Source organism: Stenella coeruleoalba (genome assembly GCF_951394435.1).
Source record: "Stenella coeruleoalba genome assembly, chromosome: 5".
In the NCBI taxonomy this organism is placed as follows: Eukaryota; Metazoa; Chordata; class Mammalia; order Artiodactyla; family Delphinidae; genus Stenella; species Stenella coeruleoalba.
Genome location: NC_137150.1, coordinates 17,455,024 through 17,473,066, shown reverse-complemented (window position 1 = coordinate 17,473,066; position 18,043 = coordinate 17,455,024). Strand labels below are relative to the sequence as shown.

Sequence of the window (18,043 nt, the reverse complement as noted above, 5' to 3'; positions counted from 1 at the left end):
AGGCTCCACTAGCCCGTTACTGAAATAAGCATCCTCTTCGTCACTAGACTGACTTGTAGTCTTCTAGAAATTCTCCAGATATATTTCCTGAATGAAGGTAGAGAGACTAACATCTGGAAATGAAGGGAGTGTTCTGATGTCAGCCTGTGGGTTGCAGGTCACCATCAGAGCAAGTTATTTCTCAGGTAGACAGACAGTTGTTTTTTTCTTGTAAATTGTTCCCAAAGAGAAAAAAGTATTTTTTAAAACCAGCACTGTCAAAACCTCTTGTATGGCGGCTGAGTACCGAGCAGCTGTGGTGAGGGGCCTGGCGGTGTGTTCTCTGTCATTCTCTGCCTCTTCCTGAGCGCTTTCTCGAGGGCAGCAGGTGGAGGATAGAGGAACGGTCAGTTCTAGGCTCACTTGTGGCCTTTGGTTAGCGGCAGATCAATTTCATGGGTAATTCAGGAAAAAAAAAAATTGACTTGAGTCATGCTTTTGTGACAGACCAAAACCCAAGATGACAGTGATATCGCTGTAATCCCAGAATGTAATATAATTTCATAATTGGGAATTAGTGCTTGAAAACACTAAAAACTTAGAAGCAACAGCCCCAATGAGTCATTCTGCGTCAAGTTTACTAGGAAGAATGATTTTTCACGATTTCTCAGTGGTCCCAGCAATTACGTCTGTTGAAAGTACTGTGTTTCTTCTTTTTTCCTCTTAGAAGTTTACACATGTTGACCAATAGGCATGGATAGTAAGAGTGTGCTTTAAATGACTTTAAAAAAGTGCATTGATACACTTTATCAATGCTCATTTAATGCACTATCATTTTAGGAAAATGATTCCAGCTCTATTTTCTGGTACCTGTGGCAACAAATGTGCAGATATATCAGAAATAGTATTTGTTTGTATTAAAATATATTCCCCGTGCCTTCCAATTCCTACCTGACGGAGCAGGCATTTTGCACTCTGGTGTGGATACGGAGTAACAATTTGTCCATTCTAGTCAACTGTCTTGACTACCCGGGCGAAGCAATTTCCCACCAGGTTAAACAACCTTCCAAAGCCTTCTTTCTGCTCCCCTGACTTCCTGGCCTGTATCCTTAGTACGCAGTTTGTAAACATTATCACAGAGGGTTTGGTACTTTAATTTGTGCATCTAAAAGGTTGGACAGAATTAACCATGTCTGCCCTTCAGTACATTAGATCTGCAGCTACGTTAGTTGTCTCTGGGTCTTTAGATTTTGCAAAAGGGAATTGAAATCCAGCAAATCGTATCAGAAGCCCATTCAAAAAGTGAACAAAAAAGCAAATGAAAACCACCCAGAACGACGTGGTGTACTTTTCACTTTGTGTTTTGTAGGCATAAGTCCCTTCTTTGTAATTTGCAATTTTTTCTGAGAGGCGGTGGATTTTCACTTCAGAGGCAAACAGTATCATGACAAGACAGCCGCAGGAGCCTGCAAGAGAAAGAACAAACAGCATGTTGGGACAAATATTTCCTGATTGTAAGGGACAGGAAAGACGGTTTGTGTGCAAACTAAAGAAAGCCTTTTCCCGTTATCCTCATGTGCATTCTTCTGCAAAAATATATTTCAAATTTTTAATCCCGAGCCTGGTTCTCCAACCAATGGCTGGTAGTGCCCGGGTTATGGTTCCGCGTGAGAAGACTTTCGGGGGTGGTGTGAGTAGAATCATGCCGATCTTACAGAGACCGGGAGACGTTCCACTTTGCGTGAGGAGAAGGCTGAATTGCTGGGCACCTTAAAAGCACAGTGGTGGAATCAGGCTATAAAGCAGCCACTGCTATGGTGTGGCTTCAAAAGAACGATTTCTCTGTACTTCACAGGTCATGCAGAATAAATGGCAGTCATCCAGCCCCCTTGTGAAAGGGCTGAGGGTTTCCTTCAGAAGGCTTACATGGCTTCTCCCCCTCCTTGGGCTCCCACCTGGCCACAGCTGCCCAGATGTGTACCTGAGCAAAGGCAGCCATGGATAAGGTGTCAAGGCGGAGAGTATCTGTTCTCCTTGTTTGTAATAGAACTCAGGATTTTTACCTGGGCATGTGGCTGACTTGAATGAGGGCTACATTGGTTGAGGGGGGCTGGGATGTAGGGGCCAGAAAGTTTCCTTGAAGTGTGCAGTATTAGGGGCCTGCACTCTCTTTCCCCTGTCCTCCTTCCTGTAGCTGAAATATGGATGCAATGGCTGGAGCACCAGCAGACGTTTTGGACAAGGTGGCCTTAGAAATGGAAGACATATATTATGGAAAAACAGGAAGGGAGGAATTTTGGATATCAGACATTGGGAGCCACCAGTGTCTTCAGTGGACTTTAACCTCTAGATTTTTGTGTGAGAGAATAATAAACATGTATTTTTTTAACCCATTATTATTTAATTAATTTATTTTTGGCTGTGTTGGGTCTTCGTTGCTGCGCGTGGGCTTTCTCTAGTTGGGCGAGCGGGGGCTACTCTTCGTTGTGGTGCGTGGGCTTCTTATTGCGGTGGCTTCTCTTGTTGCGGAGCACAGGGTCCAGGTGCGCGGGCTTCAGTAGTTGTGGCACGTGGGCTCAGTAGTTGTGGCTTGTGGGCTCTAGACCTCAGGCTCAGTAGTTGTGGCGCACAGGCTGAGTTGCTCCGCAGCATGTGGGATCTTCCCGGCCAGGGCTCGAACCCGTGTCCCCTGCACTGGCAAGCGGATTCTTAACCACTGCGCCACCAGGGAAGCCCTATTATTATTATTATTTTCCCCTTATTTATCCCTCATTGGTAACCTACTCTAATCTTAAGTGGTGTGGCTGTGGCCTGGATGAGATCTCTGCAGGACAGGAGCACGTCATATTGAGTGGTGCCTGGAAACTCTAATAGTCCCTCTCCCGTGAGGATGGAGAATGAGAGCCCCCCAGATGGGTGGATGGCACGGGGGCAGAAGCAGGTGGCAAGAGGGGCAGAGTCAGGGGCATTGAGGAGAGCCGGGGCTCCCAGGGCTCCCACGGCTACATCTGCATCCTAGGCCATCACAGTGGGGTGCTAGTTAACAGGAAACTTGCTGAGATGGTTTTCAGACTTTGGTCAAACCAATTTGGGTTCAAACCCTGATTCCGCTAGTAGCTTTGTGAAAGTCGTCAATTTTAACCTCCAAGCCTCCACTTCCTTGTCTATAAAATGTGGACAATAAAGATGATTCAAGAGTAACATTTGGTATTAGAATTGGCACATAGAAGTGCTCACTAACTGGTAGCTGTTCCTCTGGTTTTTATGTATTTTTTCATCTTGCAAGTCTTCGTTCCACCACACGCCAAAAAAACCCCTGAATCCATCAGATAGGCCACGCCAGAGAACGTACTGACACTATAGCGCCTCGTTCCTCCACATGCTCTCCCATTAGGTTTATGACTCCTTGAGGAGGGGTAAGTGCTTTTGCCTTCAATTACAGTTAATTCAAATGCCCTGGGAGCAGCAACATAGTGGCTTAAGTTCCCATTCATTAATTCACTCATTCATTTATTCCATGAGACTTATTACGGGCCAAGCATGGGAATACTGGTGGAGATTTCAACATTAAAGAAAATGCAGATGGTTTCTGCTGTAACAGAGAGTATAATCGGGCAGGGAACTCAGATAAAACAGTTGTAAACCAATTGCAGTGGGTGTCATAGTAAGGGAGGTGCAGGTAGCTATTACTGAGTAGGTGGGCAGCATCCTAGAAGGTCCTTTGGAAGTAGCTGTAGGAAAAGTTAGCAAAGGGAGGTTGGGCCGTGTGGGGAGAACGCTCCAGACATGAGGTGCTACCATGCAAATGATGTTCCCATTCCTTTTCCGAAGGCTGGGTTTGGGTTGGTAAGACGGGGGTGGGGTTGGTTTGGGGGTGAGGAGGAAAGGTGAAATTCTATTTCTTCTGTGAGAATTTCACCTGGGACTGGCTCCCGCCACCATCATACATCCCCAAGTAATTAAGTGATATAATTTTCTTGAAACGTCACTTCCCACCAGCCTTGGAGAATATTCCTTTGTAAAAATTGTCAGCCTATTTTTGTATTCTGAGCTTAAAACCAGGGCTCTCCCCTGGCAATACTGTATTATTCCTTTATTGTTAGATCCAACAAAAAGGCTGAGATGCTGTTTTCTCTTTATCTTTTATTTGAAAATTGTGGAGAAAATGCCATTGCTTTTACCATGAGAACCTCTTTGTGTGAGGAGATGGTGAATTTCAGACAGAAGCGAAACACTGTATTTCCCTGGTGCTTGAAAGGAAAATTCAAGCTCAGTTCTCTTTTTCAAGTTGTTAAATATTTTAAAGGTACTGCTTTGTTAAGGAGAAAGCATCACACTGAGACTGCATTTCAAATTCTTAAAGTAAAAGTTGCTTGGGTATCTAAGACCCATAGCCCTTCACTGGAGCTAATACTTCAAGCATGCAAGCTCCCCAAACACGATATAGTTGTTAAGAGGACGGTCTGAGGTTCTGCTCTTGGAGTCTGGGGTTGTCCGTGAGGTCAACTTGGTCATTTCAGAGTCAGAGCATGGAAACCCAGCCTGAGTCTCTGCCAACCCCTCAGTGACGCTAGGACACGCGGAGGGAAACAACTCAGTGTGAATTTAGGATATTTTTGCCTCTCTCTGTCCCTGGCTCTAAATGAAATGTGGGACCACCAATACCTATTTATGGATTATGGACCAAAAGATACCCAAGAAGGGGCTTCCCTGGTGGCGCAGTGGTTGAGAGTCCGCCTGCCGATGCAGGGGATGCGGGTTCATGCCCCGGTCCGGGAAGATCCCACATGCCACGGAGCGGCTGGGCCCGTGAGCCATGGCCGCTGAGCCTGCGCGTCCAGAGCCTGTGCTCCGCAACGGGAGAGGCCACAACAGTGAAAGGCCCGCGTACCGCAAAAAAAAAAAAAAAAAAGATACCCAGAAAGAGTTTCTGTTTGTGGCCTGGCTGCTGGGGACATGAAGAGAGGTGTGTAAGGGATGTTAGTGGTGGTGGGAACAGGGCTCAGCACGTTTTCCGGTCTGGCCCTTCGCTTCCAGCAAGGGGGCTCCTGCTATGGGTCCCACATTTAGAGGGTCCTGCTCTCTCTCCTGTTGACACCCCTCCCCACGGGGTGAGGAATGCTTGATGTCAGTGGGATGGGGCCATCTGGAGTCCCTGACCCCATGCCAGATGGTACCCCTGGGACCCAGGAATTTCCTCCACAAACAGCCCTGAGCACACTTCCTGGGCTGGCACGAGCATCTTCCCTGGGTCCATTTACACAGGGGTGGATTTTGTGGCTTCTGCTGTAGGCCTGAGGGTGGCCAAGGAACGGCTGTTTGGGGGGCATGGTCAGAGCTCGGATACGCGGTGGAGTGTTCACACACTTATGCTCGAGGCCCTTTACGGCGTGGATGGAACCAGCCACGGGAAGAGAGACGAATAGACAGGGCTCGGCCCTCCTCTCATCACCACATCAGCTGCAGAATTCCCAGGGCTCAAGAAGTCTAAATCTGAATCTGGCCTCCAGGTCCAGGTCCTAGAGAGACGTGTGTCAAGGGTGAAGGATAAACATGTTTCACTGAACAGTCTATTAGCTTATAACTTTTAAATGATGAGACGCGTGGTATGTGGGCTTTCATTCGTGATCTTGCCCAAGGGTTAGGAGGATCAAGCCTGCATGCTTCCTCCCAGTTACCCATGTCCCCCAAGAGCCCAAACTCAGCTGGGGCCATTTGGACAGATTTCCCCCTTGTCTGTCTATCTGACCAACACTGCTGCAGCTCATAAGAAAGGTTAAAGTTTACACCAAATTTAGGGAAACCTGACAAACCTTGCTCAAGCTAGAATTTGGAATATAACCGGGCATACGAGGTTTTGCTGCCGGGTGTCTTACTCAAAGACGAGCCATTTTCCTTTCATGTGTTTGATTTCCCCACCATCTGGCTGGTACCGTAGTGTTTTTTTTTTTTTTTTTTTTCCCTTCTCCTTTTAATGACTTTGATTACTGAGTTAATTTCTGACTGAATAGGAGAGCTGAGTTACAGGGCTGTCACACCATGAATTATCAGTCAATTAACAAACATGTGTCATGTACTAGACACTACACACTCAGGGCTCTCCTCTGGCAGCTGAGACTACAGAATCGGTCACCTCTCCCCCCCAGTCCCTTACAATATAGGGAATGAAGCTCACAGCCAACAAGAAAGCTGCTTCTTTATCCCTCAGTGACCCCTGAGAGTGACTATACTTTATGGGTGGGAAGACCCTGCCAGGGTCCATGGGAGTCTAGGGTACCATGGGTTTCAGTAGACATGTGTTCTCAAAGGTGAAAAACACCTCTGAAACTTTCTCCTATTATCACTAAGATTGCATCTGGGAAATAGTAAATTCGAATTTCTATTCCATTTAAAGTAATGGCCAAGATTTCCAGAAAGCTAACATGTCATCTTTAAACTCTCTTAGAGATGATGAGTGGAAGAAAGATTTGCCCCTCCCAAATATACCACTTCAACAGATTGATTATTTTGAATTAAAGTTACTTAAGAAACAACTAGTGCAAGAAGGACACTCTGACCTTCCTCTGTCTCCCTGAAATCAGGAAATAAATTTCCCATATGAAGCGTACCCTCCCTGCACCTGGAGGGTAGAAGGCATCCTTAACACCAGAGATAGGGAATTCAGGGCCGAGATGGCTGTATAAACAAACCTTGCTACTTCTTCACTAATTTACTACCCCAAGCCCAAACTACTTTGGTCAGTTTTTCACAAATTTATTGTTTCTTTGTCTGAAAGGTATAAACGCGGCCTGCTTGGGTCAGTTCTTTGAGTCTCATATTTTATGATCTCCTGTACGTATGAAACGAAATTTGTTCTTCTCCTGTTAACCTGTCTTATGTCAATTTAATTACGAGGCAGCCAAAGAACCTGGAAGGGAAGAGTGAAAACTTTTTCTCCCCTACAATGACAACTGTTGGAGGCATTCCATTTCCTCCACAGAATGATAAGTTGAAGATTTCCTTCTTTAAGGAGTCTTGAGAGACGATATGTGGGGTTGAAAAGGCCACTTCAGGTGTAAGTGCTAATTTTCTGTGAAATTATGTAATCTCACTAGAAAGTCAGTTATCATTGGTGAGATCTCCAGCAATGATTTCTTCCCCAAATGGAAGCTGCTGCAGTTCCAAACTGCTTTATAGACCAATGGCTACCATCTAGACTAGTAAAGCAAGCTAATATCTAAGAGTAGATTTTGAGGTCATAATGGAGAGCAATTTGGTCCTGTATTTCCAAAGAGCAGGTGAGGAGGAAGTTATAACACCAGCTGGGTTCAGCTTTTCCCCTTCTTCTGTGACATAATGTCTTCTGTAATGGAGAGTTGAAGAGCCCATATCTAACTTAAGTTTTACAGATGTCATGTTAGTGAGAAGAGTGATTCATGCAAAGATCTTTTTCTCATTGGAACTGATTTTCAGAAAAGGAGATTGTCACGTGTTACTAGAAAATATGTAGAGCTGCTTCTGTTTTATTCATTTACCAACAAATACTTATTGGATGCTGACTGAACTATTCTGGGCACTGGGGATACAGCACTGAATGAACCAGACAAAAATCCCTATCTTCATGGAGCTCTCAGTGGCAGAGAGAGTGGAGAGAGAGGCTATAACAACATAAGTAATTCCATTCTGTAGTTTATCAGAGTGTGATGTGTACTAAGGAGAATAAAATAAAGCAGGGAAGAGGGATGGCCTGGGGAAGATGACACTTTAGTGCCTCTTGAAGAAGTCGGGGGTGAGAAGATAGGTATTGGAGGGGAAGAGCATTTCAAGCTGAGGGAACAGAGAGTGCAAAGGGAACCAGGGGATTTGAGCAGAGAGAAGAAGAGAACCAGGCGGAGGGGAGTAAGAGGTGAGGTATGTGTGCGGGTTTCTAGGGTGGGCACAGCAAGTGCTACTTTGGTGGTCGTAGCAAGGACTTGGGTTGTGACTCTAAATGAAACACAGGGGAGACACTTGTGCATGTTCTGAACAGGACAGGAGTCTCTTTGCAGTTGTGACAGGACAAGATTGAGCGTCTCCTTGCACCAGATCATGCACGGCCGGGCCCCGTGCAAAGTGAGTTCAACAGTCCTTCTGTCGCGTCCTTGCCGTGAATGACTTGAATGCAATCCCGTCACTACGGTTCTGCCCCTTCAGATGCTGCCCTGTATCTCAAAACAAAATTCCTTGTCCGTTGACCATCACGGGCTGGCTAATATTACTTCTCTTCCTTCTGTGGCCTCCTTCCAAAGTTTATGCTGAGAAACTAGTCTTTTTGTTGCTGACTTTTCCTACGACCAATCCTATCCTTCCTCAGGCTCTGTGGCTTTAATGCCCAGGTGTCCCTGTATCTTTCTCAGACTCTGAACAACAGCTCCTCCATAAGGACTGAAGTGGAACTAAGTTGCAGATGGTTTTTCACCAACAGTTGCAGAATAATATGCCCTAGACTTATTACAGAGGCCAGGGTGTGATTAATACTGAAACTGATGTATGACGTGAAGCACCCTTCTGTCCCTGTGCTGCTCTTTATTTTCCTGTCTTCTTGTTTTACGTATGACTGAGCTTATGTATGTTCCATGCCACGGCTGTAATTGTCGTAATTAATTATGTCCACATTAGGAGTATCCCCTTTTTAAAGAAAGGCCGTTGTTTTCTTTGTTTGCCTTGCTTGGTGTAACTCAAACATGATGCTACATGTAAGACAAGGCATAATAAATACGCTTTGCAATAAGTCCACATTTCGGTGGTTTCCATCGCCTCTAAAAGGCCTGAACCGATACATTTCATAGCATCCTCAGGGAATATTCCCTGAACTGTCTAGGATGTCCCACTAAGGATCCATGGCAAGTCTTCCACGTAACCTGCTCTCTTACATGCATATGTGGGGTAGACTCTCTATCATCAATTGGGAACCTTCTCGAATGGAATGTGTAAAAGGCATATATCAGTGCTCCAGCGTGAAACTATGGGTCTAGCTGCTGCTATACTCAGCTCCTCCTATTTGGGCACCTGCTCTTTCTCCACCTCCTTAATTTGAGGGCCTCTCTCTCTCCTACTGTGTTATAAACCTTGAGGAAAGTGTTTTTCTCCCTGTTTTCCCCATTCTGCCTTCCCCTGCCACCCTTCCCTCCCTCTCATTGACTCTCTCAGGTGGCCTCCCTTTCCCATACTTCATTGTTGATCTGTACTCTTTTTTTTTTTTAACTTTTAATTGGAGTAGAGTTGATTTACAATGTCGTGTTAGTGTCTGGTGTACAGCAAAATGATTCAGTTATTTATATATATATGTGTGTATGTATATATATTCTTTTTCATATTCTTTTCCATTATGGTTTATTACAGGATACTGACTATGGTTCCCTGTGCTCTACAGTAGGCCTTGCTGTTTATCTGTTTGTTTGTTTGTTTGTTTTTGTGGTACGCAGGCCTCTCAATCTTGCAGCCTTTCCCGTTGCGGAGCACAGGCTCCGGACGCACAGGCTCAGCGGCCACGGCTCACGGGCCCAGCCGCTCCGCGGCATGTGGGATCTTCCCGGACCGGGGCACAAACCTGCGTCCCCTGCATCGGCAGGCGGACTCTCAACCACTGCCCCACCAGGGAAGCCCTGTTTATCTGTTTTATATCTAGTTGTCAGTATCTGCTAATCCCAGACTCCTAATTTATCCCTTCCCCACCCCCTTCCCCCTTTGGTAACCATAAATTTGTTTTCTATTGTTGGCCTGTACTCTTGAACCATCCCCCTCTTGTAGCCTCTGGGACACCACGTCTCCTGATTTTCCTTCATCCTCTCCAGACACACCTAGTCAGTGTCCTTTGCTGCCTCCTTCTCCTCTTTCTTCTCAACCCCAAAATTAACTGATGGTGTTATTCAGGGATTGGTCCTAGGCCAATTTTTCTCTATCTACATTCTCTTCCTAGATGATCTCACCCATGTTCATTGCTTTGAGTGATATCTATATCCTGACAACTCTTAAATTTATGTTTTTTGTCTAGACCTCTTCTCTGAGCTCCAGACTCATATATCTGACTGTCTACTTGAAATGTCCTCTTGAACATCTCATAGGATCTCAAACTGGACATGCCCTAAATGGAACACTTGATTTCTAATGCTAAGCTCCTCTCCCCACTTCTTTATTGCCCTAAACTCTAAGCCTGTTCCTCCCCTGTCTTATTCAGCTGGGTTAATGCCCCCACTGTCTACTAATTGCTTAAGCTACCTACAAAACATTTTGGATCTACTTTCAAAATGCTCTTAGAATACATTCATCTCTCTCCATCTCCAATGCAACAGCCTAGTCTTTCACCAGACATTTCTTAAAAGGGAAATCAGTTGGACTTCCCTGGTGGTGCAGTGGTTAAGAATCCGCCTGCCAATGCAGGGGACACGGGTTCGAGCCCTGGTCCGGGAAGATCCCACATGCCAGGGAGCAACGAAGCCCATGTGCCATAACTACTGAGCTTGCGCTCTAGAGCCCGAGAGCCACAACTACTGAGCCCACGTGCCACAACTATTGAAACCCACGCACCTAGAGCCCGTGCTCCACAACAAGAGAAGCCACAGCAATGAGAAGCCCGTGCACCACAACGAAGAGTAGACCCCGTTCGCCGCAACTAGAGAAAGCCCACGCGCAGTAATGAAGACCCAATGCAGCCATAAATAAATAAATTTATAAAAAATTAAAAGGTAAATCAGCTATCAGACAGCTTCTTAAGGACTTTCAGAAGTGTCTCATTGCAATTAGAATCCATTCTGAAAGACTTGCCGTGGCTTTTGAGGTCTGACATTAACTGACGTCAACTGATCTAATTTTTTTTTTTTTTTGGCCATTTTCCCCTCACTGCCTGTTCTCTAGCCACATGGGCCTTCTTTCAGTGCCTACAACAAGCTGGCCTCTTTCCCTAGCATCCCCATGTGTGTTTTTTCCTCTCCTTGGGAAGTTCTCTGAGGATCCTTAGCTCTTTTGTATCTTTAGAACTCAGCTACCTGGAGTAGCCTTTGCCGACCGCCATATCAAGACCCGATCTTCCCTTCCCTTCATTCTCTATCATGACAGCCTGTTCATCACCATTATTGTGATCTTTAATTCCCTGTGTAAACTTCTGTTGACTCTCCCTCTAGATTTTAGCCTCCACGAAGGCAGGACTGTGTGCCTGATGGGTTGTGGTAACACCAGTACCTCTCGTAATGGCTGCTACGTGGTGGCACTCAGTCAGCGTTTGTTGAATAAATGAAATGAGTGCACCTGTATCAGTGGTTCTTGACACTGGTCACACATTAGAATTATTACCTATGAAACCTTAAAAAAAAAGAAAAAAGACCAGTGCCCAGGCTCCACCCCCAGAGACTCCAATTTGTGATGTGGGACCAGTATCAGTATTTTTGGAACTTACTTCTGGTGATTCTAATGCGTGGTCCGGGAAGAGAATCACTGTCCAAAATGAACCATGGGAGATCCTTAAGATATTACTAAAATCCTAACTCAGGGAAAGACTTCTCAGGCCTGGGTTATGATTGACAAGATGAGAAAGAGCAAATTAACTGACTTGGGTGGGTTTCATGGAACAATGATAGTGGGAAGAAAAGTTACATGAAGAAGGCTGAGGAATGTGAACCAGACTGAAGGCCGTGAGAAGTGGAAGAGGCACTTTTCTGGTCCAGGAGGGCCACAGGATATTGGGCTGCAAGGACAAGCAGGCTGTGGTGACAAACCGTTGCTGACCTCATCTAGAAGTTGGCGCCCTTTTTCCTTTTCTCCCCCTGAGGTCTGGCTTGCAGTGCATCAGGGAACTCAAGGAGATGCCCACAGCATTGTTACTCTAGGCAGCATGCAAGGTCCCAGACAAGCTGGAAGAGCTCCTTTCCCTTCTCTTCCCCCCCAAGGAGGATGCCAAGCCTGGGGGTCCCATCCAGCAGGGAGGTAGACAGCTGAAGAAAGAGCCCTGGTGTGACATCAGCACAAGGAAAGGTGGCATCTTGGGGAACCCAGGGCTGAGTAGGAGGAGAAGAAGAAAAGGGAGGAAGGAGGTTTTCTCTGCTGGCTATGAGGGAGGCCGCCGGGGTAGAGAAACGGGGGAGGAAACTCAGCAGAAAAGAGCTGCCCCAGGGGAAGGAGGTCTCTAGTGAAGTGTGACTCCCACGGGCATTAAGGGACCCCCCCCCCCCAATACAGGCTCTGGCCTCTGAGTGTGTGATTCATTGTCTCACATTCCGAGTGTTTGTGATAAGGGCCGTGAAATTCCCACCTTTCCACGAGTGGGGTTTAAAGCTGGGGTCTCTGTGAATATTACAACTTTCGATAAACTTTTCCAAGCCTCCAGGGGCTTATGGGTACTATATGTAGATCAAAGGGAATGAAGTAGTTAGTCTGTGATTCAAGAGTGACCTGTTACCTCTAGAGGTCACAAACTGTCGGTCCATCTGACCTTCAAACATGTTTCGTTGTCAGGCACAGTTTTTTAAAAATTGTTGAAAATTCTGGTTTTTAAAAATAAGAATTCTTATTTTAAAAATAAGAATGTTAGGGCTTCCCTGGTGGCGCAGTGGTTGAGAGTCCGCCTGCCGATGCCGGGGACACGGGTTCATGCCCCGGTCCGGGAAGATCCCACATGCCGTGGAGCGGCTGGGCCCATGAGCCATGGCCGCTGAGCCTGCGCGTCCGGAGCCTGTGCTCCGCAATGGGAGAGGCCACAACAGTGAGAGGCCCGCGTACCGCAAAAAAAAAAAAAAAAAGAATTTTTAAAAGAAACAGATAATCTGGAAACACTGGGCCTTTATCCTCTGTGAGACGCAGATCTGGAGCTGGCTCCTTCTTTCCTTTCTCCCTCTCTCTTCCTTCCCTCGTCCACAGACCTTTATTGAGCACCTGCTTTTGCAACAAGTTCAAGGATAAATACAGTACAGTGTGAGCCCAGGGCCTGTGTTCCCGCATATATTTCTGTGCTCAGGTTTTCTCTGCACTAGACTTGGCCAAAAGCCGAGATAAGATCTGGGACTTGGATTAAAGTCTGCATTCTCTGAGTCATCCTGCTTTTCAAATACCGTTAGTTTGGTCGTCCATTAGAACAGTCAAATAATTTGTCTTCCAAATGGGCTGTTCTCAGTTTCATTCGGAAGCCAGAGTGTGAGATGGCTGTGCCACTTAATAAGCGGTGGTGTCTTGGCATCAAACCAGCTCTTCTTTTCTGTGCTTTGTGATGTTGGGTGCAGACTCCCCCCACTCTGGTTCTGCCTTGTCACCTGCCCCAGTCCTACCAACAGGGAGGATACCAGGGCAGGGGAGGAAGGTCTGGCTGGCCTTGCCACTGGGTAGCACTTCTCTGGGCCTCAGCTGAGGAGTTCCCAAGCCCTTTCCACATTGCCAGAGCTGCCTGCTGCTGTCACATGACAGTGCCACCTCCTCAGAGGTCTGAGACCCAGTGCCCCGAGGCCTCTCCTTAAGCCTCTAGGTTCTGGTAACACTAAACGCTTCCCTGGGTTCCCTAGCCCTAGGGCTGGCCACTGCTTTGTGACATGGCCATCTCTGAGTTACCTCAGCGTCTCCTTGTTTTTCAGTCCTCCAACGTCTATTTAATCAACTCCCTATGGCCCTGGTTCTCAAACCTGAACTTGCATCAGAATTACCTGGAGGGCTTGGTGAAACACAGACGGCTGGGCCCTACTCGAGAGTTTCTGATTCAGGCGGTCTGGGGTGAAGCTGGAGAATTTGCTTTTCTATCAAGATCCCAGGTGATGCAGGTGCTGCTGGTCTGGGGACTCCCCTTGAAGAACCACTCCTGAACATTATATTCCCTCTGTTTAAATAGTGTGTATCCTGTTGTCTAGTTGGTCCCTGGTTGCTTCAAGGGCCTTCACTGAAACGGCACACCACCCAGATCCTCCAGTTTGGTTTGCTGTCGTGGGTGGGGTGAAGTAATCCCAATACCCACTTCTAACCTGACCTTCCCTTGAGATTGAACCGCTACCTCTGTCTGTCTGTGTGTACCCTGTATTTGCGTTCTAGCTCCTCTGCCCTGATTGCAAAGCTCTTGGCCTTCCTTTACATTATTCTGTTCCCTCTCTTTGGATCTTGTCCCACCGCCTCTGCAGGTCTACTCTCCTAATTCCATCCCATTCGCATTCTGTGCTGTTTAAGTGACCGGCCTAACATCTCCTTCTGGGCTTGCTTTCGCAAGTCAGTGAATACGTATTGAATCGTTTATTGTGTGCAGAGGACCATGCTGGATACTTTCCCTAGCGATCCAAAGATGAGAAGGACTTAGACACTGCCGTCATAGGGTAATCATTTCTGCACAATTGAAACTGTATTATTTGCTTGTGAAAAATATGGAGAAAATATTAGCAGAACCTCCGCTAGAGACAGAACTATTTTGGTTGGGTAAATAATTTGAATAGCAAGATGTAGATGGTGGAAGACCCCAAGAGGTTGAGACAGGCTGAGACCTGGGCCCCTTTGTCTCCTCGAGCAAAAGAATACAAAGAAACTACAAGGGACTAAAAATCACTGCACGCATGTGCACGTGGGGCAAATTATGAACAATAAGATACAAAAAGGTCAGAGCGCAGCTGCCACTTCTGAGTTGCGGGGAGCAAAAGCGGGGTACTGCGCAGGATCCCTTCACACAGCACCACCGAGGGGGTGAGCAGACCACCTGTCACCCCTCCAGCCTGACCCACCGATCTGCTCCCACCCTCACCCCATTTAAGGAACCGGCTCCCCCCACCTCAGCGAGCAAGCTAGGGCACCTGTTACTTGGTGTTACTCCCTTGTGCTTCAGCACAAGTCCCAGTAAAGCCTTGCCTGAATTCCGCATTTTACCAATTTCTATTGATTAAGGAGCCCAAGAACCCAGGTTGGTAACAAAGGGTGCTCAAGTGATCATGAATAGAGGCTCATATACTGCTTTCTAAGACAAGGGAGCACCCGTTAACTACAAGGCTTTGTTTGATAGAGAGGGAGCTATGAGAGTTTGTGGCTGGAGTTGAATTGTGCAGGGAGAAGGGAGTGGTGTCAAGAGAGGGAAGGGGCCTGGTGGCCTGGGGGCTGGCAGCCAAAGGGCAGCTGCAGAGAAGCAGAGAGTCTGATAGGGATCTTCAATACACTGTTTGCTGGTGTGAGTTACGTTCTCTCTCATCTCTCCATGAAATCATTAATACAATGACTTGCTTCCTGGGGCTATGACAAAGCATTGAGTCTTTTTTGCAAGTTTGGAGTGGGGTGAAATCAGAGACCTCCCACTGAAGGATGGTGCATGTGAGTTATGTAGACACTTTCGACTTTCTCATCTCTTTCTCTTTCTTGTAAATATATCCTAAGCACCCTGTGGCACTGCCTGGGTTTTATATTGTTTCCCATCAGCCCTAGTTACTGAGCAGGACGTGTTCATTAATGAACTAATTTTGGGGTTTAGAGTTTTCTCCTTGCCCAGATACACCTACGTAGGCTACACAAAGACCCTATAGGCCTGAATATGGCAACTCATGTGTGGGTGGAACACTGGCTCTTTACTCTTTTTTCATGGCTTTTATTTATTCTTCTGATTAGGAATAAATAAAGGCACATTACTGAATGTTTGGAAATCGTAAAAAGTATGAGAAAAAATGAAAATCACCCATAATTTTACTGCTCAGAGATAACTACTACCAACAGAATACATTCTCTTTCTCTCTCTCTCTCTCTATGTGTGCGTGTGTATATATATATATATGTGTGTGTGTGTGTGTGTGTGTGTGTATTTATGTATATCTATATGGAGGCTATATATATGGAGAGTCTATATACAATATATGTATATATTCTCTATATTTATATATAAAATCAAATTAGGTTCATGTTTATAAAATCTTATATACGGCTTTTTTCACTTAACTTTTTGATACAAGCACTTGTCCTTTTGATTTCATCTTCAAAAATATAGTTCAATGCCTCTAGTCAAATAGATCCCCGGAATGAATTTATTGAACTCCCTATTGTTGGATAAGTATAGTTACCTCCACTCTTTGCTCTCATAGATAGTGCCACCGTGGACATCCACGTATATGTACTGTCACTTTACATTTGAGTAGCTCTGTCTTTTGCACATTGAAAAGCGCATTTATCTTCAGAGATAGGATTCTGTACTCACCGGAAATGAAGCTCAAGAGATACAACCCCAGTGGACCATGCAGGGTTTCAAAGGGCTTGCCGAAAGCATTGTACATGAAGAAGGCCGTCCCCACCAGGGTTAAAACGATGAGGATCGTGGAGAAAAGAATGACATTGACGTGGATACTCACTGGGATGGCTTTGAGCAAATCTGGGAAAACTGAAGATAAAACAAAGATTAGAGGAAATTTCATCAGCGGTCATCTGCAAGTGTAATTTAAAAAAATGAAATCCTTTTTTTTTAACTTCAAAAATCACTAAAATCCTTCAGAGGAATACATTCTCACTTACTAATTTACAAGGGATTTACAAAAAGGTTTAAACATGGGATTATTTTATAGAACTCACCAGTAAAAACTAGCAAAGGGGGAGATTTGAGGGCTTTTTTTTTTTTTTTTGCCCTCGCTCATATGTAATTACTTAAATAAACAAGTGCTGGCTTTATAATCAAAATCTATACATTTTGATGACCAAACTTTTAATGACATTTCTCATTAGTCTTTAAAAAAAAAAGGTCTATCTTAACTTGTAATGACATTTTCAGAACTGGGGGAGTTCAAACGTCAGGAGGTTTCTATATTTCCTTTGATACAAAAACAAAAATTATTTCCTGTCCACACCAAGATTAAAGAATGGGGTATTTTCAGTCAACTTCAATATTTTGATGTAGCACAAGCTGTGGGAAAATAATTTCTGGGGATACAAGAAATATTTTCCATTTAGAAAACATGCCAAATCTATTTCTAGATTTTGCGTTCAGGGCAAGTTTTTCTTGTTTGCAGAAGAGATGAAATACTTTATAAATGTAGGATTTCTCTTATCTGGTGAGTCGTCAGCATGCTTAGCGTCAGTGAATCTGGAAAAACCAAACTGGAGAAGTTTAGTTTAGTCCATTTTAGTTTCCCAGACTTTATTTATTGAGCACCTACTGTGTGCCAGACATTGTTCTAGGCGCTGGAAATAGAGCCATAAAATAAGATAGACAAGGTCCCTGTTGTCTTATGGAGTTTATATAACCTAATGGGAGTTGATAGACAAATAACAGGTAAACGAACGTGACAGTTGATTGCCAAAGAAGGCCACCATCAATTCCTTTCCTCCTTTTACAAACATGTCACTTCTGCTTTAAGAGGTAGAAGTTATTCCTCAGTCCCCTTGAACCTGGGCTGGCTTATGACTGCTCTGACCATTTGAATATGGCAGCAGAAATACATGGTGCCACTTTCAGGCCTGGCTTATAAGAGGACCAACCATTTCCACTTCTTTTCTCTTGGAGACTTGAGCTGCCATGCAGGAAGTCCAGTTCTCTGCTGGAAAAGGAGGCCACCCAGAGGAGCACGGGGGCACCAGACAAGGGAGGGAAGAACCTTAGACATCCAGCCCAGAGAAGCCTCCAGATGACTCCAACCCCAGCTGCTGTTTAACTGCAACAGGGAAAGTCCCAATCAAGAACTGCCCAGCCGAACTGGTAAATTTCTGTTTCAAGCCCCTGAGTTTTGAGCGGCTGTTACCCACTGATAACAAGACACTTTCAGAGTGTGATAATGCTGTGGAGAAAGAAAACAGGGTGATGGGGTTTTGAGTGACTGGATGAGTGGATGGGGGTGGTCAGGAAGGTGACACCTGAGCTGACACCTGAATGTTGAGAAGGAAGTGCCTGTATAAAGGTCTGGGGCAGAGCGTTTCAGGGAAGGGGAATGCAGCTGAGGCAGCGGTGTGCCGGCGTGGGCCGCGGTTCCTGGTGAATGAGGTGGAGGAAGAAGTGGGTTTCTGTAGGCTGGGATCAGATTCTCGGTTCCTGCTAGATCCTGGTCTGTTGACCGTGGTGGCGGGGGTGGGGGGGGTGGTCTGCCTTTAGGCTGAATTCATTTGGAAGCCACTAGAGGTTTTTTTTTTTAACATC

The 18,043-nt window shown here is 45.6% G+C and overlaps 1 protein-coding gene across 3 annotated transcripts in view; it reads right to left on the bottom strand.

Annotated features, from left to right (window-relative positions):
- Positions 1 to 1,179: 1,179 nt before the first annotated feature.
- Positions 1,180 to 18,043, bottom strand: part of CLRN1 (clarin 1) — a gene marked incomplete at both ends in the record, with an annotated part of 39,356 nt that continues 22,492 nt past the window's right edge. Inside the window, 2 exons of one of the 3 annotated variants that reach the window (XM_079923305.1) lie at positions 1,180 to 1,487; positions 16,121 to 16,300. In XM_079923305.1, the coding sequence (XP_079779431.1) occupies positions 1,180 to 1,487; positions 16,121 to 16,300 (488 nt within the window). The remainder of the gene's footprint in view (positions 1,488 to 16,120; positions 16,301 to 18,043) is intronic. The other 2 variants (XM_079923306.1, XM_079923307.1) reach the window with 2 other exon arrangements.